At 45.4% G+C, this 27,872-nt stretch overlaps 2 protein-coding genes across 3 annotated transcripts in view; one reads left to right on the top strand and one right to left on the bottom strand.

The window, feature by feature from the left end:
• AKAP10 (A-kinase anchoring protein 10) overlaps positions 1-17,822 on the bottom strand; it is a 20,834-nt gene extending 3,012 nt beyond the window's left edge. Inside the window, exons 1-12 of one of the 2 annotated variants that reach the window (XM_075720333.1) lie at positions 17,789-17,822; positions 13,677-13,724; positions 11,192-11,374; positions 10,323-10,877; positions 8,745-8,843; positions 8,203-8,287; positions 7,714-7,837; positions 6,692-6,828; positions 5,271-5,415; positions 4,354-4,527; positions 1,456-1,565; positions 490-572 (exon numbers count right to left, since the gene is read on the bottom strand). In XM_075720333.1, coding sequence (XP_075576448.1) covers positions 490-572; positions 1,456-1,565; positions 4,354-4,527; positions 5,271-5,415; positions 6,692-6,828; positions 7,714-7,837; positions 8,203-8,287; positions 8,745-8,843; positions 10,323-10,877; positions 11,192-11,374; positions 13,677-13,724; positions 17,789-17,810 — 1,765 coding nt within the window. In that variant the 5' untranslated portion in view covers positions 17,811-17,822. Of the gene's footprint in view, positions 1-489; positions 573-1,455; positions 1,566-4,353; positions 4,528-5,270; positions 5,416-6,691; positions 6,829-7,713; positions 7,838-8,202; positions 8,288-8,744; positions 8,844-10,322; positions 10,878-11,191; positions 11,375-13,676; positions 13,725-17,632 lie in introns of both variants that reach the window. The other variant, XM_075720332.1, reaches the window with a different exon arrangement.
• A 6,746-nt stretch (positions 17,823-24,568) lies between these two features.
• The window catches only part of ASPA (aspartoacylase), an 85,012-nt gene continuing 81,708 nt past the window's right edge, over positions 24,569-27,872 (top strand). Inside the window, exon 1 of the mRNA XM_075719872.1 lies at positions 24,569-24,868. Within this exon, the coding sequence (XP_075575987.1) occupies positions 24,569-24,868 (300 nt within the window). The remainder of the gene's footprint in view (positions 24,869-27,872) is intronic.

Below are 27,872 nucleotides of genomic sequence, written 5' to 3' on the forward strand. Positions count from 1 at the left end.
CTGGCGTTAGAGAACACAGAAGAGTGGCATGAAAGACAAGGGATTACGTGGAGCCATGGTTCGTTAGACACTGAGCCCGAACCATTCCTCTTTACCAGAGCTGAAAAGCAGCATTAACAGCAGATCCCAAACTGGGTGGGAAGCATGTGGACAGCTGAAGTTCTTTTTCATCTCGAGACCAAATCTTTGAGGTTTGATCATCAGCTCAGCTGCTAGCGGCTTTCATCCCTGCCAGGTTCCATCGACAGCTCCAACTCCCACAGGCTGCTCATACTCCCAGGAGTCCAGCTGGACCAGAAAAGCAGAATTTGGCTAGGAAACTGGGCCAGAGGTGGGTTTTGCCTCAGTACAGGACGATCCCCTAAGCATCTCTATTTGGCTTAAAAACAGATCTGGAAAGAGTCAAGAATCTTGCTTATCTTGACTGCAGTAAGGAAAAGAGCAATTCTACAGATGTTTACAGAAATGGAGAGAAAGAGGAAAGCAAACCTTTTGATTTTTTGACATCAGGCTCCGGTTCAGATTCTCTGATAAACTGTCCCAGGTCACTGACTCGTCCAAACGTCATCTTCCTGAAGAGAGAAGGAGTAAAAGAACCACACAGGTTACCAAGAGAACTTTGGCATTATGGAAAGCTAACAGTCAGGAAAACAAAAAAAGCCATCACAATAAAGACTCGAGTGTCAGCAGACTGGCATTTTACCAATTACCACCTCTTCCACCTAAAACTGGTACATTGGGAAAAAATCTCCCGCTCTTCTCACGTATGTGAATTCAAAGTGCATCTTAAAAATTCTTCTAGAAACTAGAAGCAGGCAAATGCTTCAATGACTCAATCACGTAATACCAACAGGCAGTGCGAGCAAGTGCTCTACACTATCATAAAAACATGTCATTAGGGAGAAAATAGTTTACAGTACCTAAAAGGACAGAAGACTGGTATGCAATAGAAAAGCAAGGTAGCTACAGAAACAAAGACTTTCTGTATGAGATCCACAGAGCAGAAGAGCTTTGTAACAAAGAGCAACTTAAACAGAATAGCTGTGCAATCTGCTGAAGAAATGAAGTACAAGCCCTTCTCTGCCATGGGGGTAGGGAGAAACTGAAGTTGCACATTACAATATCAAAGGTGCCTGAGCTTATTCTTTTCTGTTCCAACCCCAAACAGGAACTACTTAGCTGTATTTTGGAGTCAGAGAGGAATAATAACTAGGAGAAAGAGAGAAACCAATTGGAAATATTTTTCTGGCTGCCATTCTAGTCAGAGAAACATTCACTATGACATTGGTGTTAAATTACCCTATTGAAATAAATTTACTTTTAAATATTAAGACATGTACTAAGATTGCAACATCTTGCATTTATGCGTACTCTCCATGCAGGAGGACACAGCAAAAATGAAACAGAGGTGAAACACGTAACTAGAAAGAATGAGATACACTGAATGAACCTTACCCTGCATATGTTCGTTGATATAAAGATTCTGGATCCAGACTTGCAGCATCTACAATTATTGCTTCATCAAAATTTTTCAGGATTTTAACATTAGCCTTTTTGACATTGGACTACAAATAAAAATCTAAGTATTAGTGCCCAATGCAGACAACTAATAGCTTCTTAACAAAACTGCAATTTTAGTGCTTTTACACTTAGATAAACCTCCATAAAGTCTCTAAGTAAGCATAAAAGAATTAGAGAGCATCTACACAGTGATGAATTCCTAACTCAGTACGACATTGTTTTTAAACAGAGGATGATAGTTATATGAACAGAGCCAAAGACACAATGTACAGGTCAGCATACATATGTGTAAGGACTGCTCTCTAACCATTATCAACTGAACAGATCTGTGTGCGCATGCAAATTATTTGTTTGTGAGTACATAACACTGAACTATCTCAAAAGCTGCAGCAGCTTCACTCATCCCTCTCATGCACTTGCTAAGCAATTCCCACACACACTATGCTTCCCCCATACACAGAGAACAAACATTTATCTTTTTGGCCTGGATTATTTACATAAGATTATGAAAAAAGCCAAGGAAACATTAGAGCAACAGCAGGGAGAGCACAAATGCACAGCAATCTATTAGCACCTTAACACAGAACAGAAACGATTATGGCAGCTGCCTTGCAAACTCCTTTCCTGCTGCTCTGCGTAAGCACTGTTCTTTATGCAAAAATATGCAGAGATCCGGAGATTCTCCTATTCAGATAAGTAGGAATGCACACCACAAAATGCAGTACTTCATTCCCAAATTGTCCAAGCAAGCCAATTTACCAGCAGTTTCTCCTGCTCAGACTATCAGGCAGCAGGATATTTCAAGACAGTCAGAACACAGATTTCATTCTCTACTTTGCAACTAGGCAGGAATATTCCCTCCTTGCAAATTAGGAGGTTTAAAAATATTACAAGCAGGTAGTACAGCTTCCAAGTTGCTTGAAACACAGTACATTAATAACTTTGGTCTAGATACTGGATTTAAAACCCACAGCAGCACTGCAGCATTCAATAAAAGCAATTCAGCAAAAGCAGTTCTAGTTTAGCTTTTCTGTTCTCAGCTGGGCTTGCAGTTTGCAAGCTGACCTGGTTACAGATAAGCTAGAACCTGCTTATCCTCTCTTCTTTCACATCTGAATTAAGCAAAGCTGGAAATTTTGGAACAGACAACTCTTGGTTAAAAACACATCTCTGATGTTATTGGGATGGTTTCAAGAGTGTGACGAGCTCTCCACTGCCTGTTTCTGAGGCTAGGCCCACACGGGAACACAGCTCTCGGAAAGCAGCACCACGAAAGGCGATAAAGAAGAAAGATGCTGGCCTGCAACCAGGGCACCGTGCAAAGCAAATACACAGTGGACGTTTCTCAATGACTTTGGAAGGGTAACAGAGCCGAAGGAGCCCAGTCACATTCTCATTTTTACACAGTACAGCAAAGAAGCAGCCACATAGCTCTAATCATGCTTAACAAGCTATCAGAATGCCTTACCCAGCAATGGACTTTTTTTATGCCCAGCTTTACATCAAACTATATACATGCAAACAAAATGCAGGTATCACCCCCCAGCTCAGAGCCTCTAGGTGGTAATATGGTAAAGTGTCAGAGCTCTGTCCTGGTTTTGGCTGGGATAGAGTTAATTTTCTTCCTAGTAGCAGGCATAGTACTGTGTTTTGGATTTAGTAGGAGAAGAATGTTCATAACAAACTGATGTTTTAGTTGCTGCTAAGCACTGCTTACACTAGTCAAGGACTTTTCAGCTTCCCATGCTCTGCCAGGTGCACAAGAAACTGGGAGGGGGCACAGCCAGAATAGTTGATCCAAACTGACCAAAGGGCTATTCCATATGGCGTCATGGGCAGTATAGAAACTGGGGGGGGGGGGGGGGGGGGGGGGGGGGTTGGCCAGGGAGCAGCAATCGCTGCTTGGGAGCTGTCTGGGTATCGGTCAGCAGTTGGTGAGCAATTGCATTGTGCATCACTTGCGTTGTTTATTATTATTATCATTATTATATTGTTATTATTATCATTACCATTTTACTTTATTTCAATTATTAAACTGTTCTTATCTCAACCCAGGAGTGTTTCTCACTCTTACTCCTCCGATTCTCTCCCCCATCCCATCGGGGTAGGGGGAGTGAGCGAGTGGCTGCATGGTGCTTGGTTGCTGGCTGGGGCTAAACCACGACAGCTCTCTCTTGGAAAGGTCAGGAGTCTGGCCATTTTCTATCAGACCAGCACAACTAGCTAGCTTGAGGATGATAGCAGGGAAAAGTCTGCTGAGACAAACTAGCAAACACCACCTGGTCAGATATTAACTGGCATTGCTGTATGTGTGAGTAGATAGATGCCTTAAACCCTACAACTGAATGGACTCTTCAGGTCAGAAGGTCTGGCACTTTAATAGAGCTAGGCACACAAAACTTGCATATTTATATTTAAATTCTATAGCATATTCACAAATGTCAGGTTTTTTCCTAAAGTTGTAACTATGGTATTGATTTAAAAAAAAAGTTATTTCTAGTAAAAAGCATTCTTAAATGTTATGGCCCCGTGAAACAGTCTGCAGTGAATATTAACAGCTTAATAAAAACGTAACTTTGATGCAAAGAACTAAAAGCAGTACAAGACTTTGCGTACAACAAATAGGATAGATACCCTTCCATGCCAATACTGTTTGTTTGAACATAGCAGCAGGTAGACTAAACATCCTAATATAATGCAGGCTTTAATGTTAAAGTGGAATGGGAAGCTTCAAATTACAAAATGTTTTCTTACAGTGTAAGAACTTTGATATTGATACAGAAAAGTAACTGCAGCATTTCCTATAACAGGATCAAACCAAGAAGCTCATACCTGGGAGGCAGAACCATCTGGGCCCCCTAAAGAATCGCTATCAGGAGAGCTACCGGGGCCGTGAATACTCAGTGCAATATTCCCTCCTGGAAATTCATCTCCTCGTACTGAATGGATGAGATCATTCAAGTATTTGTAGTAAAGGTTGCTGGACAAGAAACCAGGTAAAAAAACCTGAGAGACAGAAGAAGGAGTCCTCTTTAATCAAGGCTGGTCTGCACAATTACTGTAGATCGTTTGTAGAATGGAAGGGACACACAAAAATCTCAGTCCCTGTGTAGATGGTACACAAGTAGAAGTGTCCATACACGGAATTATTCTGGATTAGCAACTGCATTGCTTTACATTTGAATCCTACTGCAAAATGAACAAAAATAACTGCATATTAATCAAAACCTCTAGTAACTGGAACTGAAGTTCAGATTTTTTTCCCCTCTAGAAAAGTCTGATAGGATTACAGTTATTTTGCTATGCTGTTCAAAAATTATCTGCAGTTCCAGAATCAAATCATTAATCCCTAATACCCAGGTATCCCAGAGTTACACTATTAGCCACACCACTGCTATTAGACTTGCTAACAACTGCTACCAGCAGGAAGGAAAATTTTCTACAGATATATAATAAGCTGTTGATAGCAATTCACATGGGAAGAAATTCTGTTACTTCCATGAAAATGCAATAATCACCCAAGACAAACATTTCACGGAGAATTAACAGAAGCCAGTGGGTGGTATCTTTTCAAATCAGGCTAGGGAAAATAGTCTAGCAAATTTTACTAAAGCTGTTCTATTACCCAAGTAAACAGGAAGTCAGTAAAAGAACAAGACAAATCAGAGATGCTGAAGGGGACACTTCACACCCTGCAGAATCTCCATGTCATCTTTACTGTCAAAACCATTCTGAAGAAGGTATCTCACCGTCTCCATGGTAGTCCACGCCTGCCGTAAGGGAGTAGTGAAACAGTTAGGGAGAGGACCACCTTCCCTGCAGATGTTGGATTCAATCTCTAACCTCACCGAGTCATCAAACCCAAGCGGATGCGTGGCTTGAAGGGAGAAGTACCTGCAGCACCGGACAAGGGAAGAAGACAACACAAAAGGATTTGCAAAACTTTGCAGGTGGTTAGTACCCACCCTTTCCACCAAAGACCACTAATCATGCTGCAGCCACTAGATGGTGCCGGTTTCAAAAACATACATAAAACATCCTCACTAATCATAGAATCACAGAATCGTTTAGGTTGGAAAAGACCTTTAAGATCATCCAGTCCAACCATTAACCTACACTACCAAGTCCACAGTAAACCAATCAAGGGTAGACTAGACTAAACATGTCCCAAAGTGCCACATCTACACGTTTTTTGAACGCTTCCAGGAAGTACAGGAGGGAAAAAAAAAAATCCCCAATTCACAGAAATATTTTTGATAAAGCCTTGCCCTGAAGATACAGATAAAAGAAACAGCGCACCATGTGACTACTGACAAGCGGAATCTTACGCACACAGCTTTGTAGCAGGGATGCGGGAATGAAGCAGGAAACACCCAGAACTCTGAAGCAGCATCACTCTGCGAGTTGCATCATTGACAACTGAGTTTGTGGATGAAGTGGGGGGGGGATGACTGACAAAAAGTCAGAGTGAATCGTGTGCCTCGTCTCCAATTAGTACTTCCTACAAGGGTAATAACTCAGCAAGCTCGTGGCAACGAGTCTTGCACTTAAGCTTAAGAACAAACGTTTTCTGGAAGCAGTTTTGATGTATGTCTGACAGTTGCATTATCGCTAAGGTGAAGCACAAAATAAAGGAAAAAAGTTACACTACTGAGAGTGAGAGGAAAGTCTGATGTTAAAAGGTATCTGGTCGCTTCCTTAAAAAAAGGAAAATATTTTGAAATACTAAGAACAAGCACTATTCGGCTTTTATTATGTGTGGTAACAGCTCCTACAGCCCACTTTAAATGGATAAGAGTATCTGAACCTGAAGGCTTTTCTACAGTAATGCATCTACTATTAGGTTTAAATCCTTTACATTTTCAAATGGCAACCAATTAGCTTTGATATTTCACGACCAAACATTAAACTCAAGCAATCAAGTCCTGAAAATTCTGAACTGTGCTTAAGAAAGGAGTCCTTAAGGATTTTCTCCTCATACATAAACAAAAATTTTAAAAGTTCTTGTGTGCATACACATCAAAGGCCACTGTAAAATGTATTTCAGCGTAACAGTGCAAGACTGCACAGTTATGGTTTGAAAATGAAAAGTTCCTTTTGCACAGTGCAACACAAACCTACAAGCACAAAATTAGAGCTTCAGAAACAAATAATTGTTGAACTCCCTCACTTGTCATATAAAATCATGGCATCATTCTGTGCTTCTTGCCCATCATACTGGCCTTTTTTGGCAGCAAGTTGAGACTGGAAGTTATCTGCTGCCAACCAGAACTGCAATACGTTAACTGCGTCTTCCTTCTCCATGTACTGGAATGGAAATTAAAAAAAGAGGAGACATTAAAGAAGTTTTAGCAAGAAACTTTTAATAAGCACAGACAAACCTGCTCCTTCCCATTTAAAACAAGAAACATAGTCCATATATTAATGATGCAAAGTTCTCACCAGGGCATACAAATACCCTGAATTTTCAGATACGGTATTGCAAACAGATTTAGTTTGTTTAAAAAAAAACAAAAAACAAACCAAACTTGTGACATTTCTTTTCTGTACTGATTTTCACATTTAGTTTCCAAAGAACTATTTATTTAGTAGCATACTAATGACAGAGGAAACCCTATTTTCATGCTATGCTTAGCTTACATTGAACTCAGCATATTGTCTCAGCTTCCCAGCTTGCTGTTTCAAAGAACATTGGCTTGTCAGACTATCAGGACAAGTATTATACTACAAACAGATGATTCTCTAAAGGTATAGGGCCCTGCAACTGTAAAAATCATACATTTAACCTACCACATTCTAATCTGGTATCCTCTCCATGTAAAGCTAGTGAATTATTTGTTATCTGTAAGAAGGCTTAAGGCTTTCAAAGTCACTACCTTCAATTGGCAAGATTAAGAGGAGTATGTCAAAGCTTCTACAAAGCAAAGAGACACTTAGAGGCACTCACTAACTGGAGAAGATATGCATGAATACAATATGCATTCTACAATATGGTGTACAGGTTGAACATTTGAAATAGTTCTACACATGGGCAGGAAACGTGAAAATTAAAATGCATTTTCTCCCAGAAGGTACACCTCATCTTTTTTATTATATTCAAGGTGTCTTTATTAGAGCCATCAGGATTAATAGTTTTTTCCATTTGATAGAAAGTAATAAAAAAACCCACCAAACCCAAAACCTAACACTCACCTCAGAGAAATAGAACAGGGCTGATTCACAGAAAAGTATGTCAGCCAGATAAACAGTCCCGCTAGTCAGCACCTCAATCTGGTATTTACAGAAATGATGACTTCGCAAAAATTCACTAAAGTGCCTGCACACAGACAGAATAACTATTAGTTATTAAGGGTCAACAGCATTCAAGGCACCTTAGGAATCAATTAGTTCTTGCCCCAGAAGTGTTACATTTCTAGTTGGATAAAAGCAAAACAAACAAGAAACAGAGCAGGTTTACAAATGACACAAGAAAGATATAAAGAATGTAACAACAGCATGCATGTAGAACTTCAGCAAGTGATCACAAGAATGGGTTTGGAGGAAGAGATCTGAGCAGTTTCAAATACAGAGAACTGCACAAAAAAGTGACTGTATGGTTATACCTCCATAAACATTTTTAACAGAACCACCTTTCGCATAAGGACAACAGACACAAGAAGCCAAACCATTCAAGCAACTTACTCTTGTTCCATTGCATTAAACACTATTGACTGCGCTGTAACAAAACAGTTGGGATCCACTTGCCCATCTTCCCCACAAATCTTTGCTGCAAAGAAAGACCAGGTTAATTTTAATGTGCATTTGGCTGAGTGAGCTGAAAGACATGAGCGTGACTAGTTAATGAAAAACTGCGGTTCAAATCCCCTAGAATCAGCTGGTTCTGATTGATTCTGTGCAAAAAGAGCTTTTAAAGTACTGCAGATAGCCAAATGATAGTGTTACAGCTAAAATATTTGACTGAGACTCAAATCTGGACTGCCTCTGTAATCACCAGGAATTCTTTCACTATTTTAAGCGAAGTCTCTGAAAGTTCTTCTGGGGATATTGCACAGCACTACTGAAAGGTCAGATCCACTGATACTTGTAATATGATCTACTATCTTTTTACAACCAACTTTAAAATTCATAAAAATAAAAAGAAATATGAGTGTGTGTGGTATTAAAGATACATTTTTATGGACAAGGAGGAAGCTCTGAAATGAGTAGGCAGTATACATTCTTACCAACTATGTCATTTCTCATCGCTTCTGTAATAGGTATTGGTTTAGCAGCATCTGGAGAAATATATTTGGTAAAAGTACTAACTGCATCCCGTTCTATACCTACAAGGAAGAAATACAGAATCAAACTTTGAACTCCTTGGCACAGGTCAAAAACGAGGACTGGATAACAAACATCTGCTCTTCAGGAAAGGAAGTATCTAATTGTCAGCAATAAGTTTCCTTCCCATGAAGCTTTCAGTCCACTACCTGATACTTTGCTACTGACAAGCTCCAGTGACTGTGTTATCTCTAGCCAGGTCACAATAAGCCCAGCATGGACTGACTAGTGAGATGGAATAAAGTAACATAGCTCCAATTCCCTACCACTAGACAAGACAGCACCCTCTTCCTCAACTTAGCCTTAGTCCCAGAAGTAGCGCCTTTGCGGCAAGAACTGCAGTGAAGTTCCCAACTTCTAGCTCTCGTTATAGAGAATATAAAACACTTGCATTATAAAGGAATTAAAAGAAGAAAAAAAAAAAGCTTAAAATGGGATTCCTCAGAACAAGATCTATGCTTTACACATCATCAAGGGAGAGCTGGGACACTGCTCTTGAAGAGGAAAAAAAAAATTATACTGCAGACTTTTCAGATTCCTCAAAAAGGACCTAGTCCTTTCAAATTCTTTTTAGATGTCAGAAAGCAGAGGTGCTTTTCATGACTGAAGTATCATTGTGTTTAAGACACTTTGGGGCTGAGGTTATGTATTGTGGAGGTATACAATAAGTAACTATATGAGAAAGACAAACAGCAAGAGAAAGGGATGCAACATAAGGAAATAGTTGGGCAAACAAAAGGAACCAATATGAAGAAAGGAGTGTTTCCTTTTTGTCTGTAGACTTGCACAAATGAGGGAGGACTGAGTAGATGCAAAGTAGAGGAAAAGGTTACTGTGCATGTAGCTTACTACCAAAAGCAAATATTTGAATTTCATCCTTACTTCTAGTAGCCTCTGAAGAGGTGGATTCCAAATGAGAACAAATCAGTTACAAGGGAAGGAACTCTATCAAATAAATCCAAGAACAAAACCAGTATGTTCCACACAAAAATCTCTACAAGTCTCTTGTAACCATTACTTACGTCATTTTATGTGATACAGGATATTTACCTTCCGAGGAAAGTTAATTATCAGTTCTCAGCCCCATCATCCATATTTTCTGCAATTCTTTTAAGTTGGGTGTGGGATGGGTGAGGGAAGAAAGGGACATTGCAATGTTCATCTTCATTTCTTATTATTACACATGTAGGAACAGAAGTAACCTAAGCCTATTAGAGTACATAATGATTCTGAAGTCTCTTCAGCAGCGTATTTATTTTTAAACAACCAGACAGTCAAACAGTACATAACTCAAACTGACCATTAGCTTATACAGCAAGCTAACATTACTGACATACAAAATTATTTTCCTCCTCGCAACATCATATCATGCTTACTAAGAACACATGAGAACCAAGGCAGCTCACTGTACAAAGTAAGCAGCAGCTACTACATTCCCCATCTCCCCACCTTTTTAAAGAAAGGGAACACGTGGCACTTACTTTTCATTAGTTTTCCTGACAAGTCTTTTAGTGCAGAGGAGGGGCTGTTTCTATTTGATACTGTGAGCTTGGAAGATTCTTGCTGATCAGCTGGAACAGAATGGGTCCCTGTCTCAGATTTTCTTAGACAAAGAACACTGGTATTATCATTCTCCAGACCTGAGAGCACGTGGTTCTGGCTGTTGCCAGTTCTGTCATTCTTGTCCGAAGCCACTGGGTTGGTCCTGAGCAGACAGACTGTGCCAGAATCCTCCAGTCTCTCTTCAAGCAATCCAGATGGAGAAGACGAAGCAAATTCCTGCTGTTTTGAGGGCGACACTGGCTCTGCCAATGAACTCTGCTTAACTGTGTTCAGGCTATGTGCTCTTATACGCGACCATGTTGTGGAGTGGAAGCTTTCAGCCTCTAACCAAAACTTAACCAAGTGTTCCATTCTGCGTAGTTCCATAAACTGGATAAAATAAGGGAGGGCTACATTGTCCTGCAGAACTTGTTCAAGGGTCTTTGAAAGGCTTGATTTGGTCTCTTGAGCCTGATAATTCAGACACGATCTGCCTAAAGAAAAATATCAAAGCAATGACTCCATATTGTACTACAGATATGGGTATTCGATTCAAAAACGCCCTATAACTGGTGAAGAGACAATTCCAACATAATGGTGGTACACAAAGTAAAGGAACTTCTTTTAAACAAATGTACCGTCCCCATTCAAAATGCTTCGAGGGTAACATGGATGCTATCTTAACAGCAGTCATATTTTTTAATTACCTAATCTACTTGCCTGAAAACCAAAGGACAGTGAGCATACCAGTAATACACACAGAGCAAAAAGAAATGTTGACATTATTATAAAGCTGATGAAGCCTTACCTAAGTCTCCAAAATGAGCAGCTTCCATGTGACTTGGCTGCTTCTTAAGGGCAGCTGTCCGACTGCTAGAAAAAGAGTCCATGTTGGCAGAGATGGCATTAATTGCCACATGGCTTGGTCCTGCAGCCTCCAGCAAGGCATGATTTCTAGTGCTTCTTTGAGGGGAATGTACTGGTATTGGAGCTAGAATCAAGACAGGAATGATTAAAAGACAAGGATGCCAAGACCTAAGCAGTATCCAGTGCTAAGCACCCCAAGATATGCCAGAGAGTTTGCAAGAGACAATCTTACTACACACCTCACTGTAGCACTGTGTGTCATCTTTGATCAAGGGTCTGATAGAAGTAAAAGCCACAGAAATAAATAAGTTTTATTACAGCAAGAATAAACTCACTTCCAATAGATCAGTAGTACCCACCCACTTTCCTCATTCAGTACCTAATCAAAAGACGCCAAGTCTAAGTTTACACATGAAATATCAATCCTGAGTCTTCCTGCTTCCTTGATAACTGCTATCGTAACAGCTTAATACTTTGTCAACAATTTAGTTTAGTTATGATGTGCTTGCCAATCCATTTCCATACCTTTTTGAAGGCTAAAATGCGTTACAAAATCCTGAACTACAAAGCTCCCTGTGAGTTTTAACAAGAATATTTTTCAAAAATATTTTCTTTGCGTCTATTTGGTTTTAAGAGAAAAAAGCAATAAGGAAATATCTCTGACAAAACCCAGGTTTTACAACCTGAACCTCCTCTAACTGTTTTAGAACACAGCTGGCTACCTGAGCCCAAACAGAACAAAGAAGAACTTCCCCACACAAAACTCTGCCAGTGAAAAAGCATCAACTAATTGTTAATTGATGATAAAGCTGAAAAAACAAAACATGCTCATAGCGGTTTCAAAAGCTCTCAGGAAATTGCATTTGATTAGGATGTCATGCAAGGACATCTTACACCTCTGACTCTTAAAGCGAGTCAGATGACACACTATCTCAGCACACGACTTCCTAAAAACGTGTTTCATCAAGGTGTCAAGCAACTTGGTTTTGATGAATTTCATGCTGCATAACTTTATTTTTCTTCACAATTTCATGACACAGGATGACAGAAGTTGACAATTTCACACTTGCACATCACGGTAACAGATACCTTAGGAGCAACAGTATAGGAGAGTTAAAACGTTTAAGCTATTGCAAAGTGTTTCTCTAGTTGCAGTGTTTGGTACCAAGACACTGTTTGCCGCCTCTTACAAAGCCTTTGGTATTTAATACCAGCAATAACAGAGAAAACACATTTTTTTTCCCATGCCAATGGATGGCAGCCAGTTGCTTGGCTGATAACAATAACTGGGGAAAACCTCCTGGAGGCTACTTGTGTAGAAACAGAGCCACATTCCTCATAACAGCTTAGGCTTTTGTGAACTAGATTCAAATTTAATTTTATATTATGAACATTTGAGAAAAATTTTTTTCTACTTAATCTAAGGATCAAACACCTGTTCCAAAACCTTCAGACAGCACTACATCGCTAACCTAACATCATACAGATCGGGGAGTAGCTGCTTGCCAAACTGGAAAGATGCTCTCTGTTTGCAGCAGCTCACAATGTGCAATACATTTTCAAATTTATTTTTATTTACAGGTAACGTAACCTCTTTCAGCTAGTCATTGGAGATTATAGCTGCACTGAAATCACGGGATGTACTATTAAATGGATGCAACTTACTGTTTCCTATATTTGATCTGAAAGACAGACCAGCACAGTGAAAAAAGCCTTTAATTTTCTCTTGATATCCAGATAACACATTAACAAGTAGAGAAACAGGATTTCGTCTAAGGGTATCAAAGTAACAGATCGGATTCACACAAATTACCTCATGTCCTTTTAATATTGCAATAAAAACTGACAGGATAAATAATCTTGTTTTCCCATGGTTTATAAACTTCCTTCCCATCAAGATTTTTTTTTCCTCCTAATGGATTTAGCAGCAAGATTTCTGTATCACATGGAGCAACATTAGAATAGCTATTCATTCTGACCAAGGTTCAGATCTTCAGTCTCACAAGCCACATCAGTCAAAGTTAAATCAGACACTGGCAGCCTCTTTTGCAAATTAGACACAGTTCAGCTGCATTTTCAAAACTGCAAAGTATGCTACATGTAAGCAAGAAGCTTCAGAAGCAATTTGTTGTAGATAAGGAATAACCACTATTTGCAAGGTGACTGAATTGCATGATCACTTTGAATTAAAGCTCATGTCTGACATAATTTAATAACCTTCTGTACTTACAGATTCAGCAAGATGACTAGGAAAGATTAGTTACTATAAATACTCAGAAACAGAATTAAGTTTTGGGTTTGTTTTGTTTTCAATGCACAGGTCACATCTGTGCTCAGTTGTAAGGAAATCGTTCCACTAGTTAAAATAAAAATGGCAAATGGTATTAGATATCTGAATTTATAGACAAAGTAAATATTGATCTTACTTTTAATTGCTTTCACATCTGCGGTCTTTTCTTGTTCTTTGCCTTTCACTGTAAAATACAAGAGAAAATGTTAATGCTATTTTGGGTGACTAATGGCATTTACCGGACAATGGACATAAAACTCCCAACTTCAGCAAGTATCAAAGGCAGATGTAAACTATCGTTTTGTTAAAACTAATCTCTCATATTTAAATCTGCACATCTGGTAACTGACAGAGGCTTTCAAAGCTTCTGTATTTGTTTCCAAAAGCAAATCCTTATCACCCATGAATTAAGTTTAATGAAATACAGTATGTTAAAATTAACATTGAGAAAGATGTTTGCTGTCCATACGATTAAAGCAGGGCTACATTCAAGGTTATTAAAATAAACAGCATTAACTGGAAAGAATGGGGTAGATGTGCTTTAAGAGCAGAGCACTGGCAGGTGCTCTCTATGAACTAGAAATCACACACCTAAACCCAACATGTCCCTCGTATTACAGGAAGAGCAGTACAACACGCGTAGCCAGAGACGTACGTGGAACCAGCCCCACGAAGCTGGAGCCAGCCCACGACTCCTCCGTCATGACAGATACCACAGAAATGTTCTGGGAACACACTGCAAATAGTTAATTCTCTCACAAATAATACTGCTTAATAACCATCCAGCCGATCGCAAGCAACTGACAGGAAGATAACAGCTAAAAAAAGTTGTGATGGAAAAGCAATTTTTTAAAAATTATTTTTTAAAGGAAGCTCCTGAAGGAAGCAAATTAGGAGAGCTGTTTAAAACAAAAATAAAGAAACCAAAGGAGTACATAAACAGGATGGCATGAGAAACAAATTAAGCGGCAATATGGAAGAACATGATCTACTAGCGAAACCTTCTCCAGCTGCTCCAGGCTGGGATTATTACTACAAATAGGTCATCTTTGAACACCAATTGTGGAGTCCTTCCAAACATAACCACAAGTCATAACCCAGCACAATCAAACATTTACATCACAAAACACGAGAAGATTTAAAAAAAAAAAAAACAAAACCAAACACACCTACTTATTCTGACTTAAGTATTTTAAATATTTGAAAGGGAAACTTCAATCTCTGATTACATAATTGTCCTGCACGGTGGCGGCTGCAGTGCTGTCGTGCTGCCAGCCTTCGCTGCGAGAAGTAAAAACGTTGCAGGTCTGCGATTGGCAACTCAGCGTTTCAGACTGAAGCCAGCAGCTAGCACATTCTCTCTCCGACAGAGAGGTTTAAGCATCCGTTAAAAGAGCTAGGCTCTTTTAAAACTGAACTCTCGCAGCCAGATGCAGCTGTGAACAGTGAGAATAACCAGCTTTTACATAACTGGGGGCGTGCTGATATGCAGGAGAAAAATCACTGAAAAAAACAACCCTGCACGTCTGAAGTAACGCTGAGGTACAATGGGGACGAAGCAACCTCTACACAGTATTACCAACCTTTATCTTTCTAAAATTATTCCAATAGTTGATTCATCAAACCGATTCCTAACTATCGGCAATGGTTCCTGAGTTTCAACAGAAGAGTCCTCCACAAACCTATTTTCCGTTTAAGTATCTCTGTTCCTTCTTACCAACTACTCAGTTCCTCTCTGTCTAATTACCTACTTATTACTGGTAACACAAACTCCTGGTTCATGTTCCCAACCTCTTCATATACGGGCTTCTTTTGTCCCCATCAGCTTCAAGAAGGACGAAATTAAAAGTAACAGCAGAGGACAAAAGAAAACTCCTATACGTGACAAGACCAGATTTTAGAGAGTGAAGTTTCACTAGAGGAATTTGCTTTCACTTTCCTCAAAAAACGGATGTCACTTGGTGTCTGTGTGAAGCCAGAGAGATAACTGCGGTACACGATGACCGAGGACTAAAAGTTTGTGAGAATTTCCAGCAGCAAAACCCATTCACAAAGCAGTAACGCATCAAACTGATGCAAGCCGGCCATGTGAGATGTGAGAATTTTAATTCACATCCTGAAATACAGAAGAATGAACAAACCTAAACCATTCACACATGTACACGCACAAAAAGCAACATACAGCTTCAGAGGTCAGCCAGCTGGTAGGACCGTGTACATTATTTCCAAGATATCTCCAGTGAATGGGCACGTCATCTGGCTGTTTTCACCAACAACAATTTCATAATCTGCCCTCAAGCCCCCCAGCTGCCAATCCAACTGTTATAGTTTAATTTCTCAACTTATTATCCACCCACAGTTTTCTAGACCTTTATTTTAAGGCGCATACTAAAAAAAATATTAGTTTTGAACATTTTCTACATGTTTTCACTTAAAAAAAAAAAGTTTTTATTTTTACCCAACAACAGTATTTCAACCCAAAGACGCTGATGCTTTACATGGTTTTGGACTGTATGTGTCTAGTCTACACAGTTTTAACATAAGCCTGAATTTGTTGCTTTTCTCCCAGCTGCAGTTTAAGATCATCTCTAAAAGCCAGTATCTAAAATGAAGAAATACAAAACAGTATTATTTTATGTAAAACCCAGATGAAAGCTAACTTCTCTCCTCTCCTTAACAGCACCCCTCTTGGGCATTTGGTTCTGACTGTGCTTCTCTGACCAAAGATCCTTTAATCAAAGTAACAGACACTCAATTAGCCATTTCATGATTCTCTCCCTGAGAAAGTTTTCGCCAAAGCTTACATTGTTCCTGTGATTACACATCAGGATGGAACATCAGCTCACAATTCTCTTCATTGACGAAGCAGCAGAAGCTATTTTTGAGCAGTTCATAAGCAGTATGAAAGTTCTATTCTGCAGCTCAACGTTAGTATGTAAACACCCCAAAAAGGACTATGGCACTTGCAAAACCTTCAGTGGACTTCAAGAATCTTCAGAAGCACTAATACGAACAGAAGTTTAAACTAATTTCTTCCACGATTACTGCACTAACCTCCCCAAAGAATGGTATTTTTGATGTTGCTACTTCAGCTGAGCAACCCTACAACAGGACATGTCAGTCAAGAGCAAAAACATTGTCTGAGATGTGTTCTTTCCTCCTAACTTACCGCCTTGCCTCCCAACATGTACATTTTGGGTTTTAGTAACCAAGAAATGCTTTAGGAGAGCGCTGTATCAGCCACTGCTGGAAAAGCAATGGTTGTATTGCTTGAACTACAGCGTTACGAGACAACAGAACTACTTTCCCAAGAGGCCCTTCCTAAAAGGTGCCACTTTCAACAAAAACCACTCAAACCACATATCGGGCAGATTGAAAGCGCACTACACCACATTTCATCACAAGCTGTAGCACAAGTGCCTTCAAAACATTTCACTCTCAAAGAGCATTTAAACCATGTCCATTTCTGCTACAGGAATATTATAAATATTTCAGGAGTCCTAAATTTCAAACCTTGGCTTGTGCTCCACAACATCAACAAACATATTACAAAATAAGCTGTCAATGACTCCTTTGGCTTTTATGAAGAACTCGGTGCGATGTGGTCCCTTTTTTAATGAGGGTTTTCAGCTACTGCTGTAACATACTTAGCCTATTACATTTTTATGAAACCGTGTCTATCAGCGTTGTGAAAAAAGTACTCTGTAAACAGTTAAAGAGGCTCAAAAATTGCATGAGGCACGAGACGTTTTACACCAGCCCACCTAACTGCCCAAGTCACTCTTTCAGAATCGCCGAGCTACACTCCTCCGTCCAGAAGAAGGGTGGGAAGCCGTGCGAGCGCTGCAGCCAGAGCCGCTCCCAGGGCCGCCCCGGGAAGGACGGCGGCTGCAGCCCGGCCTTCGCGACCGCCCGCTGCTGGGGCTGCCCAGGGTCACTGCCAGAGCCCCGGCAGGCAGGCAGACCGCGGCCGACACCCCGAGGCCCCGCACCGGCGAGCCCCGCGCAGCCCCGGCCGCCCCCCACCTCTTCCCCGAACCCCGAGGGAGAAAAAGGGCCCCACCGCCGGGGCCGGGAGGGGCCGGCACTGACCGTCATTTGCGGGGAGCCCGCTCCTCGGGGGCCGAGCTTCCTCTCGGGGCCCGGTCGCCGTGCCCGGAGGGGCAGGGCCGGGGCCCAGCAGCCGTGCGGGGGACGAAGCCGGCAGCCGCCCCTCAGCCCCGGGCCTCCCGCCTGCCGCCCCCCTACCTTTCCGCCTGAAGAAGGACATGGTGCCGGGGAGGGGGCGAGGCGGCCGCTGGGGAGGGGGGAAGAAGGGGAGGGAGGGGGCGAGGGCAGCGAGCCGGGCTCCCTATGAATGAGACTCCTTCCTCCGCCCGCCGCCTCCTCTCCCTCCGCCTCTTCCTCCCGCGGAGGCGCCAGCGGCCGCCATGTTGTCAACAACCGCCCCGCTCCCTCTTCCGGGCGGCCGGCGGCCCGCCGAGCATGACGGGATGCGGCCGCGGCCCCCGCCTCACTCAACATGGCCGCCCCGGCGTCGGGCAGATCAGCCAATCCGCGAGTCGGGGCGGCCATCTTGGGTGAGGGCAAGAAGCTCACGCGGGTCCACGGCGCGGCGGCCATCTTTGATTAAGGCAAGGGGCGCCGGGCGGAGTGAGGCGCGGTCGGCCATCTTGGATGAGGGCAGGAGGACTTTGAGGCGGTGTTTTGGGGACGCTCCGGCAATTCGGGCACGTCCCGTGGGCGAAGGGTGACGAGTGACAGCCTGCCCAGAGGGCAGGCGACAGCCAGCGAGGGACAGGAGGGAGCGGCATGGCAGGGCTGGCGAGAGCCGAGGTGCTGTGTGAAGTGCCCTGGAGACCTCTGAGACCTGGGCCCAAAATGGCCCCTTTGGCCACGGGTGCTGGGGTAGAGGAGACATGGCAGCCCAACAGACCCCCGCCAGTCTGACCACTGGTGTGGGGACTTTGCAGTTCCAATGGAGGCAGCCATGAGCCGTGGGTCCCTGTCCGAACAAGAGCCCTGGTCCCCAAAGGCAAAAGGCCACCTCCCTGTGCATGAGGTGCGTGGTGGCACCGGTTGGTGCATTCGTGTGGTGCCGGAAATGTGGCAGGGCTTCCTGCAGCCCTGTCATTCCATCGCAGACTACCCGGTTATCGGTGCGGCATTACCAGAAAAGCCTGCCAGGCGGCATAGTGCCGGTCAGGATGTGGGGGCACTGCGCAGGTGCTAGAAAGCAGAGTGTCTGGTAAGTCAGTTCCGCCTCCGTCCCAAATCCCGCCACAAAAATCCTCTTAATTATCCTCCCGAGGCAAATCTTCTCTTTTCTCAGCTACACAAGATGTTTGTGGTTATAACACATTGCTTACGTTGATCTCTGAAAAGAAGTGTATGATAAGAATGCTTTACAAACACTCTACAAAGACTGTTATTATAAATTCTAGTTTATGTATGAGGAAAACTGAGGCACAGGGCTGGAAAGCAGCTCTCCCAAAATCACGCAGCAAACCATACAACCTTGTTGTACAAAGGTATGGTACAAACCATACAGCCTTTGAATTGCTGTGAATGCTGGAGAACTAGCTGAGAGCAATGAAGCCCAGCAAGGGCGAGCATGTGTCGTGGTTTAGCCCCAGCCAGCAACTCAGCCCCACACAGCTGCTCGCTTGCTCCCCCCCGGTGGGATGGGGGAGAGAATCGGAAGGGTAAAGGTGAGGAAACTCATGGGTTGAGATAAGAACAGTTTAATAGGTAAAGCAAAAGTCGCGCACACAAACAAAGCAAAAGAAGGGATTCATTCCCTACTTCCCATGGGCAGGCAGGTGTTCAGCCATCTGCAGGAAAGCAGGGCCCTGTCACATGTGATGGTTACTTGGGAAGACAAATGCCATCACTCTGAACGTCCCCCTCTGCCCTCCTTCCCCCAGCTTTATATGCTGAGCATGGTGCCATACGGTGCGGGATATCCCTTGGGTCAGTTGGGGTCAGCTGTCCCAGCTGTGTCCCCTCCCAACTTCTTGTGCACCCCCAGCCTGCTTGCTGGTGGGGTGAGGAGCACAAAAGGCCTCGACTCTGTGTAAGCACTGCTCAGCAATAGTGAAAACATTCCTCCGTTATCAACACTGTTTTCAGCACAAATCCAAAACATAGCCCCATACTAGCTGCTATGAAGAAAATTAACTCTACCCCAGCCAAAACGAGCACAGCATGGAAGAAACACAAACCGTGTCCTCCACTTTCCTGTGGGCTTTGGCAACTCCATCCTGGTAGACAGGAATTAGCTTTCCAAATGCATAACTCTCAGCCCAATTCCTCTTCAAGCTCCTTTTATGCCATGACATTTCTGGGCTTGATCCCAAGGAGCTCATCCTGTGGGGCCCAGTGAGCAAGATACCCCAAGGGTCCCGAAACAAAGCCTGCGGGTGGTGCAGGGACCGCAGGAGGCAGCTGCAGGACCTCCTCTTACATCCCCATGTCATGAGGGATCGATGCAGTGCCATCCCTCTGAGATGTAACTGTCTTGCTGTTGGTGCTTGAGCCATGAGAAAATTATGTAATTAATAATCATTACGTAGATTTCTGCAGCATCTTTCATCCAAGTGTTCCAAAGCTCTTTACAAACATTAATTAAGACTCATAAATTGTAGATTGCGTAAAAGGTATATGGGGATCTCTTCAGGGCTGAGATGAAGCCATCTCTTGGGCACAATGTTGCAGCTGATCAACACCCTATAGCAACTGCAGTTTGTCTTTTGATATTATTTTTGTTAACTGATGCTCTTTGATACTTTTTTGTACATGTGCCCAGAGGCTGGTTTGAGGATAATGAACTGAATTATTATATATGTTTTTTGCGTAATGAACTGAATTATTTAACTGGCACATAACCTAAGAGGCTGCTAACAGACTAAAATATTCAGAAGGTGAGCAAATGTGAAAGAATGGGATGAATCATTTAGGGAACACTAAATTAACATCTTCTGCCAAAAAAGTTTGCACCCAATCCTTTACAAACATGCATAATAACTGGCATAATAACATAAAAGAGAGCCCTAATACAACCAGTCTGATCCTCCAGCATACTGCACACGGATTTCTCTTTAGTTCCGTGTAACTGTGTGTGGTTGAAGGGTCTGTTCTCCAGCTCAAGCTTTAGGTTTCAATGTATATGTTGGGGTTGAAGCAGGACGCGATGTATTACAGAGTCCTGGTCTGCCAGGCTGCCTAAGTCGCAGTTTGTGGTAAAGTTCCCAAGGGAGTCTGTGTTCTGGACCCTCTTTCTGACCATACACGCTGATCTTTTTTCTACCGCCAAGCCCGTAGATCCCGACTGATGTTGCTCCTCTGGCTGAGCAGTGGTAGAAGCAGGCATGTTTTCTAGCAGGTTTATTTAGCTATGCCTATCTGCTGCAAGCAGAGCGGACCCTTCCACGCTGGGACACGCCGTGTCCCGAGACTGCACTCCCAGCTGCAAAGTGACAATTGCTGCCATCAGTGAGGCAAGGCTGTCAGAAGCCTGTCCAGCTGGCAACCTGATTTTGGGGTGGGTAAATTGTAGGCATCCCCCATCACACTCGATGAGGAAGACCTTCTATGTTGCAATTAATTTTCAAACAGCAGCTCCTTTTCCAAAAACCTCATCCGACCTGTCAAAGCCTTTGGAATAATTCAATTACCTTTGCATCAGATTCCAGATAATTGATGAAACCTCAGGCTACAAGTATGTTTGGCATGAATTATATTTCCTGGACTGAAATTTTCTCCCCCTTTTGGGAATGTGCAGAAGGGCTGAAGCTCCAATCCAGTTAGTCACTCAGCCGCAGACCCTGGAGAGCTGACCTGGAAGCACGAATAACATCAGGTTCTGGAGTTTTTAATAGAACGTGACAGTTTAATTAACTGAGCAATCAGTTGAAATATGACTTCAGGACACAGGTGGGCCAACATCAGAGAAGCTGGGGGACACCTCCCTAAATTAAAATATTCAAAGAAAAAAAGAAAAGCCTCACTGCCTGGTGATTTTTCCCTCTCCAGAGCTAGAAAAATAAACAAACTTTAATATTTGAAAAGATCTAAATGGGATGCTCTTGTTTGGACAGAATTTGTTTGGACAGAATTAATAAAGCAGAACAAGACTTTGTTGATAGCTTGGAGTCTTTAACTCAGATAATTAATCACAGGGAACTGCTCTGCTCAATTACAGCATCCAGAAAAACACAAATGTAACAAATCATGTTACAGGCTATTGCCATTTCTCACATCTTTGGGACAGTCTATTAATTTATTTACATGATGTTGGGATTCTGTCTCATATATAGACTTCTCGCTACTTTGGGAACACAAATAATAAACATGATATGACTATGGGCTTTAAGAGCCTAGATTGTACTCTGGAATCAACAATAATGTCCAAAATATAAAGGAGTCAAAGATGCCTTTGTACAGAAACACGCTACGAGCTTAAAAATCATATATTCTAAACATTTCCATTAGCATTGTTAAAAAATTATTGAATATTATTTCAAACAAATAGATGTCTTAGACGAACTGGCAAAATAAGCAGTACAAATACTAATCACTAAGAATCCAAGAATTAATGGTGGCGGAGAGTGGGAAAGATGCAGCACATAGGTACGATGGTGCACAACAGGATGCTGGGCAAGCTGTAAAATTGAGGAGACGTAGCCGATACCAGCACAGTAGGTGTGCTCCAAAACTGCAATCACAGCAGCTTCAATTACAGACTTGTATTTTTCTTTTCTTTTTTCCCTGTTTAATGGGAAAACAAGTGGCTGCACGCACACATAAAATTCATTGCAAATTTGGATGTGGCTGACCTCAGCCCATTAGCCGTAATGGGAACGGGAGGGTTGGTACTGGCTTCTCAGCTGCGCTGAGGATTTCAAAGAAGGGAATTATCCCATGTCCCAGCCTGGAAAAAAAAAAATTAACTGATTTTATTAAAACATTGCAATCCCTCCTCGTCTCCTTCCACTGAGCACATGCCCAAGGAGGAAGATTTGTTCCCCTGTGCCTGGCGGTTGGGCGCAAGGAGGGGCGAGGGCTTTCTGTCTGACTCTCGGTGGGTGGATAAAAACCTGAACCTGGAAGTGTAGTACAGAACAAAATGGGGGGGGAAGCTTCACTCCCAGCAGAAAGAGCTGCGCTGGTGACCTGCGGCTGACGATCGCGGGGCACCTGAGCTCTGGGGAAGGAGCGCTGAGCGGGAGCACAGGACGTGGGAAACAGAAAAACCCCGCCAGCAGTTTCTGCAGCTTCTCCCCAGCCCTGACCCTGCTGCAGGCTGTTCCTCACAGCGTTTTCTGCAGAGCTTCCCTGCCATTCTGGAATTATTCTCATTTACTGAAAACAAACTGGATCGTTCCTACCTCCAGTCTGGCCAGGGGTATTGCCAGCGTTGTGTGGGACTCACCTCAGAAGGCCTTTCTCCAATTCACAGTGTTTTTCCCAAATTGTTGGCCGTTTATGGTGTCATAAATACTTGAATACAACTAAGTTGTGGTTTTTTTTTTTTAAAGACTGGTGTAAAACCGTTTTCTGTGTTTCTCCATTTATGCTTTTTTCCTGCCCTTTTGCTTGTCTGAATGCCTCGAAGAGCATGAGAAGTGATGCAGCACATGACAGCAGTCGCGTATTTCTGTGAACCAGGGATATCGGGAAAAGACAAGGCTGAGTGTGATTTTTTTTGTCCCTTCAAAACTTTCCTGGAAGTTACAGGACAAGAAGCACGCACAACATTTTTAAACGCAAGAAAAAGACACCCACACCCTCCACACCCCCCCGAAGCTCAAACTCTGCCCTCAGACGTAACTGCAGCATTTTATCCCGGACGTTTTGTCCGTGAATTCAGTTGTCAAGTGCAAATTATTTGCCCGTGGCTTTGCCCTTGGGCGGGCTGGGGAGCCCCGCAGCCGCCGGGAGAGGGGGCCAAGCGCCCGGGCTCTGCGCTGCTGCCGCCGGCACAGCCCCGCTCCGGCAGCCTCCCAGCCCTCCGGCTGCGATGGAAACACCAACCAACGCATCCCAGATCTGAAGGGAAAGCTTTTTTTTTTTTTTTTTTTTTTGACCAAAAGCTGCTCAATACCTTTAGCTCTGGTTCAGCGGTATCGGCAGTAAGTGCCTGAAACCCGCCTGAGGACGCTAGGGCATTATAAATATAAATATATATATATATATATTGCTATATTTAAAAAAGGACCAGCCTCTTTTACCTTGCGGCTGGTGGACGTGGGTACCGCTCGGGGTACAGACGAGCTTCTGGAGATTAAGAAAACCCCGTAAGATCTGCGAGGCGAGAGCATTAAAAGAGCAATTTCAGGCTGCAAAGCGACCGGGAGGTTTAACAGGAATAAAACCTGTTCCCTGGAGTTTCAGAACGACCGTGACAAAACAATTCCTCTGCACTGGGAGGCGCAGCTTTCATACCTAAAGTAAGCCCAAAATTCCCGGGCAGCCCTTCTGCCTGGCTCTCTCCGCTCTGCCTTTAAGACTCTTTGGAGAAACCTACGAGATTAAAGGATAAAATTAATATTGCTGGAGCCAGCAGACCCCGAGTAAGAAACCTCCCAAAGAGGGGCCACACGCACCCCCACACACCCCCCGGTGACACCCGGGCTGCGAGAAATTCCCCGCAAACCCGCAGCCCCCACGCGTGCCCCTGTCCGGGAAGGCTGCGGGCCCCAGGAGGGGGGCAAGGCTATGGGCGATACCGGCAGGGATAAAACCCCTCTCCAGGGGCCGCTCCGCAGCCCGGCAGGGAACACGGCGTGAAAGCCCCCAAACCGTGTGCGCAGGTGAGGGGGGCCCCGCTCCGCCCCCCGCCCCAGCCCCGGGGCTCCCCCCCCGCCCGCCGCGGGTGTCGCAACCGCGCCCGGCCTCAGCCGCGCCCCGCGGGGCGGGGGGGCGGCGCGCAGGCAGCGCGCAGGAGCCGCGCAGGAGCCGCGCAGGAGGCGCGCAGGCAGCGCTGCCGGCCCCGCGCCCGGCCCCGCCGGCCGCCCCGCACCGCCGATGCTGTCGGTGCCGGTCCCGGTGCCGGTGGCGGGCGCGGGGGCGGGGGCGGCGCGGGGCGCGGGCTCCCTGCCCCGCCGGCGAGCCATGTGCAGCGGCGTCGGCTGCTTCTGGGCGCTGCTCTCCGCCGGCCTTCTGGCCGCCTGCGCCGCCGCTTTCCTCTCCCCGGCCTGGCTGCTGCCGCCCGGCCGCGCCGCCGGCGGCTTCGGCTTGCTCTGGCGCTGCGCCGGGCCGCCCCGCGGCTGCCACGGCTCCGCCGGCCCCGGCGGCTTCGGAGACATCCCCTCCGGTTCCTGGCAGGTGAGCCCCCGCCTCCCCCGGGCTCCCCGGCGCTCCCTCGGCATGCCCCGAGCTCCCCGGCGTCCCCCATCACCTCCAGGCATCCCCTCTGCCCTTCCCTAACCTCTCCGGCATCCCCCGTCACCTCCCCGGCATCCCCCCTGCCTGTCTTGGGCTCCCCGGCATCCCCCATCATCTCCATGCATCCCCCCTGCCCTTCCCTGGGCTCCCTGGCATCCCCCATCACCTCCAGGCATCCCCACTGCTCTTCCCTAAGCTCCCTGGCATCCTTCATCACCTCCAGGCATCCCCCCTGCCCTTCCCTAAGCTCCCTGGCATCCCCCATCACCTCCAGGCATCCCCCCTGCCCTTCCCTAAGCTCCCCGGCATCCCCCATCATCTCCACACATCCCCCCTGCCCTTCCCTGGGCTCCCCGGCATCTCCCATCACCTCCCTGGCACCCCCATCACCTCCAGGCATCCCCCCTGCCTGCCTTAGGCTCCCCAGCGTCCCCCCATCACCTCCAGGCATCCCTCTGCTGTGCCCCGGGCTCTACGGCACCCTCCCCACCCTGCATCATCCCTCCCACATCTCCCCAGACCTGCCCCAGGCTCTCCAGTGTCTCTCTGTCCTCGCCTCCCTAAGGTCCCCCTGTCATCACCCCAGCATCCCCCGTTCTGACCCAGGCTCCCCAGCGTCCCCTCATCCTGTCCCCCAGACCTGGCCCCGCATCCCTGTCCTGCCCTGAGCATCCTGGGTATCCCCTGCATCCCCCACACTGCATCTGAGCATCCCCGACATCCCCCCCTGATGCCCTCAAGCATCCCTTTCATCCCCTGCATCCCCTGCGTCCTGCCCCTCAGCACCCCCTCAGCACTCCCTGGGTGTCCCGTGGTCCCCTTGGGGCCACATCCCTTTTTGGGATGCTCGGCTGCACTTGAGATGCTGCACAGAAACCTCCCGGGTGCCTTCGTGCCACTGTGGCGGTCAGTGCAGCCTGAGCGTGGACGTCCCGGCCGTGGCCCCGGCAGTGCCGCGGGTCTGACCCGGCCACCCTGCCCCGCCGGGGCTCCCGGCCGTGCCTCGCTGCCGGGGCCTCAAATCCCTGCGACCTGCCCGGGCGAGCTCCTGCGTGGGCGTGCGGGAGGGAGTTGGGGGAGAAACAGGAGAGGGTTGGTGCTCCCCAGCGGGGCGTTGAGCATCGCTTGCCAGCTGAGTTTGCTGAGGAGCAGCCAAAACTGCTGCCCCTGGGACACGAGGATCCCGAAATATAAGTCTGGATTTGGGGGGCTGTGGCCGTTCCCCTGCCCGTCCAGCCCGGGGTGGAGCCCTTGCCAGGTTTTGGGAGGAAGGAGGCCAAGGCCTCCCCGCTTGCCCCGTGGGGCCTGGGGTTGCTGCGGTGTCCTGGTGCGACAAAGAGCTGCCCGTCCCCGCTGGGCGTGCGTGGGGACCACAGAAAGCCTGGCCCCAGCGTCCCACTGCCCGCTCACCCCTGCCCTTTCTTCCTCTTCTCTTCTCCTTTCCTTTCCTTTTATTCTTAGCTTCTTACCCTGAGGTTGTGAGCGTGATTTCACTACCGCTGCTCAAAACACATGCGCTTTGATTTGCTCTGGGTCGCTATATTGCAGAAATCCCGATACGAGGGCTAAATCCCTGAGAGGTCGTGGCTGTGCCCGGCACAATGGGTGCCACTAGCTGAATTTCTCAGCCTGCCGTGAAGCTGCGCTGTTATCTCGCCCAGGATGCCATGTCTGCGTGCGATTGCTTAAATCCCGTCATGGTCCTTAAAATTGTCATTAAAGACAAATATTGTGAATTGCAAAGAAAAGAACCAGCTGCATAAAATCCTTCCTATTTATATAAAAACGTGCAAAAACGCAGTTGTTTCCGTAAGTTGGCCTTTGTTCAGATGTTTTTGCAAACGTAATTCAGATAAACACTTCCAAGTAATAACAAACTTTAAAGATAAGAATGAAGCTCAGCAGTGACTCATTTGAACAAGCTTCAGCTACACACAGCCTCAGCCATCCAATAGCCTCTGAAAAGGCTTTAGATCCAGAATAGAACACAACGCAAAGCCTCTGAGCTCCTGAGCTTGGGCTGTGGTAGGGATGAATAATAGCAGGGTACCGAGTGGAGTTTACGGGGGATTTTGTTGACGCATCCTTGTCACCTTTTTTAATGCCACCCAAATAATTCCTGAACAACAAACAGTGGTGTTCCCTTCTCTTTCAGGGGGAAGTGCTCCCCTACCAGCTTTCTGTGAGGATGACAATACCTGTTGTGATGGTTATTTCATGGGGTGGAATATAATAAAATATCCCTGACAGCTTTGCTAAGGCAGGCAACAGCTTTGGCTTTCTTGCATGAGCAGCCCTCCCAACCTGCATGCCTCGGTGCTCAGGACAGGGGGAGCTGAGCGCTGTGAGCTCCGTCCACAAGTTCAAGCAGCAAATTCTCCTTTTTGGAGAGATGGGGAAATCATGACTCTTTTTTCTTTGCTTTCGGAACTCGTGACATTCATTTCCAATCTTTCAAGCAATCTTCTGGGCAGCTCCTTCTTTAAATGAAAGCCAAAAGGCTAGCGTGGATGGGAATCTCGGAGCTTTTGAAAACAGCCACCAGCTTTTTGCTGAAGTGGCGGAGGCTGGCGAGGAGGCTGTGAAGCTGTGGCTATGGGGGGCAAAGGAAGCAAAAGCCAACATGGGGATCAGGAGCTCTTCTAGCGTGAAGCTGACGGCACATCTGGGGGGGATGCTGAGAGCACATCTGGGGAGGATGCTGACAGCACACCTGGGGAGGATGCTGAGAGCACATCTGGGGTGGATGCCCACCTGCAGCGCACAGGGGGTGAGAGCAGCCCATGGCCGGGATGTCCATCCCCGGGGAGCGTTGTTCTTTTTGTTTCCTGAAACGTGCATGCTTACCACGTTTCAAATGTTTCCCCGTTCAAATGTGCTGATTTGATGAAGGGGTGGGGGAGCGTTCAGCCCTGCAAATGATCATTGATGCCAGTTGTGTGTT

The sequence above is a fragment of the Pelecanus crispus genome, chromosome 12 (assembly GCF_030463565.1).
Source record: "Pelecanus crispus isolate bPelCri1 chromosome 12, bPelCri1.pri, whole genome shotgun sequence".
NCBI classification, from domain to species: Eukaryota; Metazoa; Chordata; class Aves; order Pelecaniformes; family Pelecanidae; genus Pelecanus; species Pelecanus crispus.